Genomic DNA, 12,288 nt, shown 5'->3' with positions numbered 1-12,288 from the left:
CACTGGCCAAACTAGCAAGGGAAATGTTATGTATATTGGTCAGCGTTTTGTTTTATTGTGATCCTATTGTATGTTATGAGGAGAGTAATTAACAAAACCCAAAATGGTGTTTTATATTCTTTGTGCAACGTTCCCTTTTCCACGTTTATTTCTTGAAGAGTTTATTTAAGTTAAATTTGACAGTTTTAACTTGTGTACACAGCTTAAAAACAAACAAACAAAAAAAAACCTCAGCAACGCTGTCACCTTATGATAATGTGTCAATTGCCACTTTGTTTATTGTGAAGAAACTACAATGGCAGGATAAAAAAAATAAATAAATAAACGGTCTACTTTTGTATTGTTTCTGCCTGAAATACACACATGAAAAAGTGTATAATTAAGTTTTGACATCCTCTACTTTTACTGTTAATTCAGTGGAGCAAAATAAAGCCTTCACAACCTATTCTGGAATATTACAGTTTTACATATAGTTTTTGGATAAATAGTATTGGAAATTGCTTTAATTTTGCTAGATTTAGCTGGGAGTTGTGCAGCATGTGATTGGAACATGAAAGTGAAGTAGTTTGTGAATTAATTAAATTAATTAACCTATTATGTTTGATCTGGGGTCAGAGCATTTTTTTAAATATTGCAAAACACCAGATTTTTGTCTCCAGTTTATTATAGAAAGGGTTGGGAAGTTGAGAGGATCTTCTGTATGTTTGGCTTTATTATAGAAATACATGAAAAAATTAAGTGCATATGTCTATATATTTCTTTATTTTTCATATGATAAACTAAGTATTTTTAGGAAAACATAGCAATGTGGCCACCAGTAAGTGTTCAGGCACAGGAAATTAGCAGAAGAAACAGAGCCTGTCAAAGATCTTTTATTTGGCTAAAAAAAAAAGAAAACTGTTTGGTAACAGTAAGAAATGTACCTCTGGCACACCTCTCATGGTGGATATGCACTTAAGTTTATTTTCCCTCCTGTTTACTGTCATGCTTTGTATTTAATTTAGAAACTTTTTATTTACATTTAAACACATCAGAGTTAGAACATGCATATTTAGACAGAGTGCTATACTTTTAATCGGGTGCTTATACAACATAAATAAAGCGATCATTAATTGACATGCGTTCATAAGTTAACTTGAGTGCTTGCTGCGCAGTCATTGTTAGAACATTTTCTGGTTTTAATAAATTTAAAATGAAAAACATGCTGTTTTAGTAGCATTACAGTGAGATTTGTATAATTTGTTTGCAAGATGTCGTTTAAATATTGTCCGAAAAATATCTGGAAAAATATGTTTGCTTTCTATTTTTATTCTTAAATGGGGATCAGACATTGAATCATTGTAAGTATTTTTTTTCTGACATGTATTAGTTGATTGGTGCAAGTGTAGTGTTGCAAAGTTCTGTTACTGTATGCAAAGTGTGATTCGATAGTCAGCTTTTCATGACCATTTAAACAACCCCCCACCCCCACCCCCACCAGCACTCGCATCTTGAGCTCCATGTGGACCCCCAAGGTTTGGACATTGCCTTATCTGGCCCACCAGAGAATATAATTGAGTACCCCTGGTGTACAGTATATAACAGTACTGTTGATTTTTGCAGCTACTACACATCAAAAGCAACAAGTACCTCACCGTGAATAAGAGACTTCCAGCCCTTCTTGAAAAGAATGCTATGCGAGTGTCGCTGGATATGGCTGGGAACGAGGGCTCCTGGTTCTATATCCAGCCCTTCTGGAAGCTGCGGAGTGAAGGTGACAATGTATGTATGAGCACAGCTTTCTGGTTTTACAAGGGTGAGGAGAATTAGGTGTGGTGTATAAGATTGTACATCAGGGCTACTCAACACTCGTCCTGGAGGGCCGCTGTCCCTCCTGGTTTTTGTTCCAGCTGTACCCTAAATTACTTACTTGGACCAATTAAGTACTTATTAGAATCTTAATTGGTCCATTATCAATTTAGTGTACAGTTAGAACAAAAACCAGGCGGGACAGCGGTCTTCCAGGACCAGGGTTGAGTAGCCCTGTTGTACATGATGTTCCCTATCTATGAACGCTATCTGCTGCCTCCTGTGGGAGGTAAAGGAACTCAAAATACAGGGAATTTCAATGCATTCTTAATGTTTTGTCCCCTCCCCCCATCTATTGGTGGCGGCATACAAAACTTAAATTAACAGTATGTGTGTTATTTGATGAATCAACTACAGTATGTTTATTACAGAAGTAAATGCAGGTCTTATTTGCCCACACAATTATACATTACAAACAGTGATTTGTAATTGGTAAAATAGTACTTTCCATGTTTTAATTATTGTAGAAGATCCACTGTATAACCCTTACCATAATGTAGTATTTGACAGGATACTGGCAGCATTCAAATGTTATACTCAGTAAAATATTTTTTAAATGTTGATTCTGATCTACAGATTTTGAGTTTACTTTTCTCAGTACAGTCAGTAAACTAAGGTATGAGACTTAAATCATGTTGTGCATGGTTTGTTAAACAATGCACTTTTTAGCAGCATGTTTTCACAGTTATATATTGCATGTCAAAAAAAATTCCCCCCCAAAAAAAAAAGATAAATTAAGTTTAAGACAGTTCTTTGATGCTACAGCCAGACAGTATTTGCTGATTGGATGGAAACAGTAGTTTGTGTCTTGAAAGCTTGGCTCGTGAAGTTTTTAGCTTGAACAGTTACTGCTCCCTATACAATTCACCTAATTCGAAAATGCATGCAAACTTTATTCTTTGAAGTTGCGTCTTAAATGGCATTTTACTCTAGATGACTATGTTCACTTTGCCTAGTCTGAAGCCCCATTTTTTGAAATTGCATTATAAACACTGTGTCCTGTTCCTGTTGTGCGGTTCCTGTGCTTGAGATATTGTGACTCCTTCTGAGCCCACACTGCCCTACTGTATGTGTAATCTAGGAAGTGAGGCTTGAGGGCTCGCTGTTATTAATAGAATACCAAGTGGAGAGTTTGATATTCCTCTATTGCTAAATTTGAACCCTATAATAATAATAATAATAATAATAATAATAATAATAATAATAATACATTTTATTTATAATAATAATAATAATAATAATAATAATAATAATAATAATAATACAACATATTATTTATATAGCACTTTTCATTGCAGAAAGCACAAAGCGCTATAGGTACATTCTTTTTTTATATAAATTTGAACAACAAGCATGAAGTAAATAAAAAAGAGCAACCTGTAACAACTGGATTTAATTTCATTTTTCACAATAGGAGCAAATCCACTTGTATTGCATCAATCGCTTTCTTCTTGTTGAAATAGTTCTTTTATTATTTGTTTCTCATGCTGATTCCATGTGTAGGTTGTTGTTGGTGATAAGGTGGTGCTGATGCCTGTGAATGCTGGACAGCCTCTTCATGCCAGTAATATAGAGCTTCTAGACAACCCAGGCTGCAAGGAGGTGAGCACAGTGTGGTGGTTTGATTATTTGATACACTCCTTTTGATTTTGTGTGAAAGCACATTTACCATAATAATATTTGTTCATGTATTCATGTGTATAAATTGATGCACTTCAGTCTGGACCTGGAACACAATTCTTGTACTTTAGCAGTATAAAGATTATTAACCCTTTCATGTACCAAACATTGCTTAAACCTATTTATTAACAATGAGTTGTTACTCTTTGGTCACTGTAGCCTATGCTTTATTTTTTGTACAACAGGTGAATGCACTGAATTGTAACACAAGCTGGAAAGTCACCCTTTTTATGAAATTTAGTGACTACAGAGATGATGTTTTAAAAGGGGTAAGTATATCTGTGTTACTTTAGTCTAATGAAATGTGAATACTGTATATTGTATTTCAAATGCTGTAACATTTTAACACTTCGTAAATTTACAGGAACGATTATGCATTATATTAAGGATGTGCTTTGTTATTGATGGTGGGGGATGAATACATAGCTATAATAGATTGTTTTCAGATTTGTTGTGACTGGTGTGATTTGTGACTCTCCCAGGGTGATGTGGTGAGGTTATTCCATGCAGAGCAAGAAAAGTTCCTGACCTGTGATGATTACAAGAAGCATCAACACATTTTCCTCAGGACCACACTGCGACAATCTGCCACCTCCGCCACCAGCTCCAAAGCACTCTGGGAAATAGAGGTATTCTGAGATGCATTGTAAATGCAGCCTGAGAAAAGAAAAGAAAAGACGCGGCACGTGTTTCCACATGAGCATTTTTCTGACTGGGGGAGCAATTTGGGTTTCCTCTGTGGCTCAGTTCACACCGCCAGTCAATAACATCAAAACCTGCGCTTAATTTGAGCAGTTTGATCTGGAGATTTGAATGAATGTTCAACTAAAATACAGTTTCTGCAGAGAAAAACCACACTACATGTGATTATGAAAAGCTTAGTGGGGCTCCTAACACACAGACACACTGTTTTAGAATGTAGCCTTTAAAGTTAGTAATAACTGTAGTGTAGTCCTTTTACACCAACAGTGTGACACAGGGACTTCCAAACATTATTCCCAGCACTATAATACCATTATGTGGTATGCTGGGGTATTTGAATCTGTATTTAACTGTATTTAGCACAGAGACACACATGTCCTTTTAAAGAACACAGAGCTAACAATGTATGTCCATTACATTTTACCCAGGTCTTTTTTTCAAGTTGTTTTTTCATAGGAATTACTGAACAAACAGTAATATACAATGCTCTTGTAAATTGAAAATGAAATACATGTTTACCATAATGTGCATCTTTCATATAGGAAAATGTGTGTTCTAAGCCATTCAGCTATTAACAGTTTTGGTTGTGCAGTAGTCATCAATATATATTGCAGGTTGTGCACTATGACCCCTGCAGAGGAGGAGCTGGGCAATGGAACAGCCTTTTCCGATTCAAACACCTGGCTTCAGGAAATTATTTGGCTGCAGAGGTGAGGCTTGTGTTGCTATATTATACAATATACTGTATCAGCCCTTGCCAGAATCATGCTTCCATCAAGGGGTAACCATAGTGATGTCAGCATATTAAAGTGACTTCTAATTATGTATCATTATTTTCAGCATGTCTTATTTTTTTTTCAGTTGATAAAACAAAACCCAGGGCTGCTCCAGAATAACAATATAACTTTTATATAACTGGTGACCTGCATTTTTTTTTTTTTTTTTTTTTTTTTTGGGGTTGGGGGGGATTGGGTGCTTTGTCAATTCACACTTTGAGAGCTGATGTCAGATTCTGATAAGGCTTCAGGGTCATTCCGTGACACATCAGGACACCTCAGGCTCATTTTAACATTTGGGGTGTCCTGATCCGTACATTTGGGCATTTATCTGGGTCTGTTTATCAGTTATGCAGATAACATAACCACTTGCATGGCTTAAATGCATGATAACTGACTATAATTAAGTCCAGTAGAAAAGAGTGAAAGCCTGGGATAGCATAAGTTAAGCAACTTGGACTAGAGAGTTCAGGCAAGTGTTTTCTTTGCAGGTATTGCTTAAGCTCCTGTTCTCTGGAGTTTTTCTATTAAGGTTGCACTATGATGCTGTTGGATGTGTTACTCCTTGAGAGGCTCAGTAGATGGCAGTATTCACTCTTCACTCTTGATTTTGTACAATATACTTTTACTTCTGTCCATGTGTTTCCACGGGTGCTGGAACAGACTGTTATTGCAGGGTTGTTTTACGGGATAACAAATGTATTGAAAGCAACCCTCTATTCCATGTTTTGTATTTGAGTTTCCCAATGGTTTTGTGCTGGATAGTGCAGCCTCCTTTGTCGTGAACACACTGTAGGTTGTAATACTGTAGGTACAAACCAACATGTGGAGAGGGCTGCTCTATAGAGTTGTACCTTCTGAATTGTTTTTATTAGAAATGCAACAGTCAACTGCACAACAATTAGGGAAGCATTGTAGATGGGACTGAAGGCTGCAAAATGTGATATTAATCCTCACGGACCACACCTTTTACAAATGTAATTGTGTATTTGGTAAAATGGTTCAAAGTTGGTATACTGCGGATGTGGAAAATTGGTTCTTTGTGATGGTATAGTTCCCTTTTCCTTCAGAACTATAAAGATATTTACAGAATATGATATACACATCTGTAGCATTGGTCACTTTTTATTTTCTAGGTGAACCCTGATTTTCGAGACGAGGACACGGATGGTAAAGCTGCGGTAAGATTTAAACTATACTGACAACTGAATACACTTGCATCTGCTGACCTGCACCAAGATCCCCTGTGAAAGAATTATGGTTTTGTAAGAGCTTAAAGGTTTTTTTAACCAGCTGTCTGCACCTTCAACTGCTTTCAACACCTTCAACCATATTTGAAGTGTTATTGAAAGTCCTCAGGTAAAATTTTGTGACCTGTGACCTAACATGGTTGCTATATTGGGGTCAACTGACGTTTTATTTCCAGATGCTGTCCTAATGCTTTTAGATGTAGGCTTCATACTTGTACACAACTGTAACTGATGGTCGAGTTTGATTTTGGCATCATGTACAGTAAAAAAAAAAAATAATAAAAAAAATAACCTTTGTAATGTTAGTGTCAATATGGCTACCATATTGAGGTTGTGTGACAACCGTTTTTGATACAGAGACAGTTCTCTTGGAGTTATTGTCTTAATATTTGATAGAGTTATGGTCCTTTACCTGGGTTTTCCAGTAAAAATGGACAGTTTCACTGTCCCATTGTTTTAGTCACTGACCGTATTAATGAAACATGTCCTTACCACACATGTTTGCAAACCATATAATCAAATGTGCTGTTCCCCTTACATTACACCCTCTTGACCTCCATTTCTCGTTTGTGCATTCTGTCATCCTTTCAAAGAGATGTAAAACCGAGTTCCTGTTGTAAGTGACTCTGCTCTAGCAGTTGTTGATACATGGTTCACCCCTAGTCTCTAAGTTGCTTTGGATAAAAGCGTCTGCTTAATGACTATATTATTATTATTATTATTATTATTATTATTATTATTATTATTATTATTATTATTATCACTTTGTACCCTTGTCATACTTAGTTGCCATAGAGATGACATGCGTTAATGGACTAAAAGACTTAGTGATAGTGTAGTTACTATCTCATTGGATTGAATGTACAGACTGAAAAGAAAATATTTAATAATGCAGTACTTGAGGATAAAGAACAGCACACAAAATACATGCTCTGGCTTAACAACAAGCTCCATAGTATGGTAACCCTATTGTCCCTTACATCAACATGCTTTTGCTTGACTGTGAAAACTGAAAATGAAGTCCTGTTACATGATAAAACATGTCTTGGATTTGACATTTGTATCAAACAACTATAAATTAGTCAAAAAGACTACATTTATTTGTATATAAAGGTAGACTAAATATAAACACGGTCCAATACTATGCTGCTGATTGCTGCCAGATGAATGTATAGATATTTATGATTGACTTCAGTTGCTACAATGTGTGTGTCTGTCACATGCCATTTTTACATACATCTAAAGAACTGGTAATAATCAAATGATGTTGAAACTTGTAAAGGACCTTCATTTTTTTAGCCTAAGGGCCGGACCAAATCAAACCCTGATCGCTTGTGCGAAAGAGTGTTTATGTGATAATATCGCAAGTTTCCATTCGCATTTTCTTTATCCTGAAACCAAAACGAGCCATTTGCAATCCGCGCAATGAGCTGAGAGAAGTTTCGCAGGAGTAGGAGGGTCTGCCGAAAGCAACATGAAAACAGCTGCTGACCAATCCCCAGCCGGTATTTGTGACATTTTTGAAGGGGCGTAAACATGAATGGATGCTATTACGTACAACTACTACTAATAGTAGTAATAATAATACAAATATGTTTAATAATACTAATAATAGTAACAGTTATCTGTTTTTATTTTTATTGGATCAAATTTTGAAAAATACGGACGAGAAATAATGTGCCTGAAGGTAAAAAAAACTCCATCACTGGGCACTGTTTCTTTTATCATATACCTGAATAATTACAAATACCCGAATATTATTAATATCAATTAAATATAAAAGTTCAATAACACAGGTTTGTTTAGAAACAAGTAACAACAACCACTGAGGTAAACGAGTAACCGTGGTAACAGGACTGTCAACACGTTTATCAGATTATTGTGGAGGGGTACTGAGTAGGGCAGCTGAGCATGCTGCTGGCTAGTTTACCTCATTAAAACCAAGGCTGCAAACTTCCACAGTTGCTTGTTGTAGTGTAAAATAAATTTTAAAAATAGTAATAATAATGAAATTCAATATACTTATGGAAGTGTTGAAATGGGTTAAACTACACCGAAGTAGGAACTGTACTGTTCAAAATCTTATTTACTTGTCTTGCTTCGGAGTTATGTAATTTATGTGACCTAAGAAGGTCCAGGAGTTTTTTTCCCCCTGCAAAATAAAATGCTGCATTAAAATTCTGGTCTGATACTGCTGTTAAAACACAGTCTTTCTTACATAACGTCTTCATCACTGAACTGGAACGTGTTGTCTTCACTGCATTCGGGGTGACTCACAAGCAGCAGGAAAGGTGTTAACTGAAAAAAAAAATCCATGTGCTGCCTGAGGACTTCAGCAGCTGTGATTGTTTATTTAACCCTCATCCCGATTGGAAACTTCCTTTTTAATACAGACAGCTCTTCTCAGAAAATATCAATTAGAAAATCATTGACTGGCACCTGCTGTTCTGTACATCAATTAGAAATGATTATTTTGACGTCACAAGGGCAGATGGAATAATAATCTTAATACACTACTTAATAGGGTTATTTTTTCATGTCTTATGGAGATTTCTCTTGTGCAGCTATTATGCAGGTCTCTAACAAAGCTACAGTCTATTAGAAACTTTTTTTTGACTCTTGTCTGTGTGTATCTCTGTCCATCTCTTTTTTACTTATGTTTTATCTAGAGATCAGGTTTAATACAAAAAAATTATATATATATAGATATATATATATACATTATATATATCATATATATAGATATATATATATCTTATAACTATATATATAATATATATATATATTCATATATAATATACGTGCTCCCAATTTATTTGGGTAACCCTTGAAATAAATTGTGTACCTTGTATGTCCACATTTGTAGATCAAGGGTCTGAAGGAGATATAGTGAGATTGATAATATAATTTAACACAATGTGTTTTTTTGTTTTGTGTTATGGGTAAAATGCTGCTGCTTGGGGAGCTGTTGTTGATTTCATCTCAAGGACAGTAGAAGAACCTCCCCTCAGTTCCCAACATATCCACACTCTCACACACACGCGCGCACACACATGCACACAGACACACTCTCACTCACACACACAGCCTCCCTGCCCTGCCACTGTCTGATTGGACCTGCATAGTCTTCTGCAAATGCATTGACAGGGTTCACATTTATACACTTAGCAGTCTAGACCAAGAACCACAATGTATTATACATTATAATCTCAGGTATTGTACAGCAATGTACAAAACGTTTCTATAGTACAGTGCTCCCTTGCTGTAAGGCTCTTTGTTATTAACGCACCTTGGATATAACGCTCCTACAACATGTCCCCCAATTCCCTTTATTAGTGATTCATGCAGTATTTCTACAGTAAATACAGTACCGGTGTTCAAACTGTAAACCACTTCTCAGGGAATGTTACGTTTTTGCTTCACTATATGTGCATTATAGAGAGGGAGTTGTTTTATTTTGTACTTTAGTCTGATGTGTGTTATGTGTCCCGCAGCATGCCCCACCCCCTTCCTCGTTTTATAGTGCTCTTCGGTTACTGCGCTCATTTTGTGTGTGTCCCGAGACCCATGTTATAGGGAGGGAGCACTGTAGTGCCGCATTTCAAAAAAAGTGTGGTGCTTGTTTATGCATAATGGCATTATATTCTTTGTCACTTCCCTAAAGGTAGAAAATGAATATGCCTGTACAATGGTATGTGTATGCTAGTTGATAGCAGTGTCCGATATTAGGAGAGAAAGGGCTGCTGTTGAAGTGTGTTAATTATTTAGCTATCTTGGCATCCTGTAGGTGGAAGGAGATATCCTGTCCTCAAAGAAGAAGCGCCAGGCGGCCGAGAGGATTGCCTACACCCTGGTCTCTGTCCCACATGGGAATGACATTGCCTCTCTCTTTGAACTGGATGCCACCACTCTACAGAGGGCAGACTGCCTCGTCCCAAGGTGTCCTAGAAAAAATTGTTTTTCTTCAACCTGAATTGCAGTGCATTGTAGAGTCTATGTGTAATGTTAAGATATGAACTAGGCACAGTTAGCTGTTAGTTAGCTGGCAGAAAACATTTGTGGAAACAAATATTTATCAGAGTTCAAAAGTGGCACAGTAGTGAATGCCCATACATATTTATGCCAGACTGCAAGAGGTCCAGTCTGTGAAAAATTTTGTTACAAGAAGACAAGTGGGGCAGTTGCTTGGAATAGGTTCTGTTGCTCAGTTTCAGCATGACAAAAGAAGTGATTGGGTTTACTGTGAGGACTGAGTTTGACTGTTGACCTTCAGTCCTCCTAAATAGGTCGGTGGGTTCAGCAGTGTGGTGACATTGATATTGTCTTTTAAAAGTCTCTAACCTTGCCTGGTGAGTGTATTTACTTGATTTTAAATGGCAGGATAGGATGTTGTGACCAGTACCAACCAACAAGCATTGTACTATTAACAGCAGCATTGTTCAGATTTTTATTGATTATTATTATTTTTTCTTTTTTTGGTTAGGAACTCATATGTGAGACTGAGACACCTTTGCACAAACACCTGGGTAACCAGCACAAGTATCCCTATAGATGTTGAAGAAGAGAGACCTGTCATGCTTAAGGTAAATAATCTGAAGAACAAGTCAACATGCTTGTCAGGAGGGCCAAACTGTGAAGTTATCTCTGGGACTAATTTTACCCTCATTTATAATGTCATGGAACACATTCCCATTATATGTGTGTGTGTGTTCTTTTTAATATATATAAATAGTCCCAATTGTATCTTGTTTAATTTGCCCATCATTATTGTGCCTATGTTTTATTTTTTCAACTATTTTTACAGTACTTGTTGCTACAGAATTTCTCTCTTAATCACAGATTGGAACATGCCCCACAAAAGAAGACAAGGAAGCCTTTGCTATAGTCTCAGTCCCGTTGTCAGAGGTCAGAGACCTGGACTTTGCCAATGATGCTAGCAAGGTCCTAGCATCAACAGTGAATAAGCTGGAGAATGGGAACATCGCTCAGAATGAGAGGAGGTAAACCCCTGATTGGGCCTTGCTCAGAATGCACTGTGTGTCACAATTTTGCATATATCTGGAGAATCACTCTTTTTTTTTTTTTTTAAATATAAATTTAGTAATTGCCAATTATTTTATTATTTTCTCCCAGTTTGGCATATCCAATTATGCAATTACTCAGCTTACTGCTACCTCCTCTGCGCTAACTCGGGAGCGGCAAAGACGAACACACGCTGTCCTCCGAAGTGTGTGCCTTTAGCTGACCACTTTTTTTCACACTGCAGACTCATCGTGCAGCCACCTCAGAGCCACAGCGCTTTTCCAATTGTGCGCCGCTCCCGTCTACGGTCGGCAATAGAATAGCCTGGATTCGAGTGCCTTTATCAGATGCGTCACTTGGGAGCCCCCGGAGAATCATTCTTAAGCCCCTTTCACACTGGTGCTCTTACCCGGGTCCCTGCCACCCGAGTCACAATCCTGCGTAATGTGAAACCACGTACCTGGGTCATAACTGGGTTGACCCTGGTCGGCAGAGACCGACCTCAGGATGTGGGTTGACACAGTTTGACCAGGGTCGAGCAAGACAAAATACATGATGGCCATTTGTAAGCGAACAACAAACAGCCATGCAAGAAACATTTCTGTTTATTCTGTTTAGCAATATTTGTGTTGATTTGTGACACACCATCAGCCAGGGATGAAGAAACATTAGCTGTAATCAACATTTGGGCTGACGATACAATCTAGAGAAGCTTGGATGGAATATAAAGCAGTGTGAAATGCTGCATCCTACCTGTATGACACTGGATCGTGACCCAGGTAGGGTCCAGCCTGTGTAGAGCATGCCAGTGTGAAAGGAGCTTTACAATCTGTACGTGTACATTCTTTATATACTGTTGATGTATGTCATGCACCTCAACTGTTTATTTAATTTTGTGTCTAGCTCTAATTTTGAATTTACAGTCATGGCAGGAGATCCATGTTACCCACATACTTGTTAACATACTATATTTTATGGCTGTCACAAAGACGGCTGGTGTGGGTGGAGTC

The 12,288-nt window shown here is 37.2% G+C and overlaps 1 protein-coding gene across 2 annotated transcripts in view; it reads left to right on the top strand.

Annotated features, from left to right (window-relative positions):
* Positions 1 to 12,288, top strand: part of LOC121318388 (inositol 1,4,5-trisphosphate receptor type 2-like) — a 143,082-nt gene that overhangs the window by 18,981 nt on the left and 111,813 nt on the right. For both annotated transcript variants that reach the window (XM_041254988.1, XM_041254987.1), the window contains exons 5-13: positions 1,603 to 1,761; positions 3,352 to 3,450; positions 3,714 to 3,797; positions 4,011 to 4,157; positions 4,845 to 4,940; positions 6,143 to 6,187; positions 10,044 to 10,195; positions 10,740 to 10,839; positions 11,096 to 11,256. In XM_041254988.1, the coding sequence (XP_041110922.1) occupies positions 1,603 to 1,761; positions 3,352 to 3,450; positions 3,714 to 3,797; positions 4,011 to 4,157; positions 4,845 to 4,940; positions 6,143 to 6,187; positions 10,044 to 10,195; positions 10,740 to 10,839; positions 11,096 to 11,256 (1,043 nt within the window). The remainder of the gene's footprint in view (positions 1 to 1,602; positions 1,762 to 3,351; positions 3,451 to 3,713; positions 3,798 to 4,010; positions 4,158 to 4,844; positions 4,941 to 6,142; positions 6,188 to 10,043; positions 10,196 to 10,739; positions 10,840 to 11,095; positions 11,257 to 12,288) is intronic.

The sequence above is a fragment of the Polyodon spathula genome, chromosome 7 (genome assembly GCF_017654505.1).
Source record: "Polyodon spathula isolate WHYD16114869_AA chromosome 7, ASM1765450v1, whole genome shotgun sequence".
Taxonomy (NCBI): domain Eukaryota; kingdom Metazoa; phylum Chordata; class Actinopteri; order Acipenseriformes; family Polyodontidae; genus Polyodon; species Polyodon spathula.
This window is presented reverse-complemented; position numbering and strand designations above follow the sequence as displayed.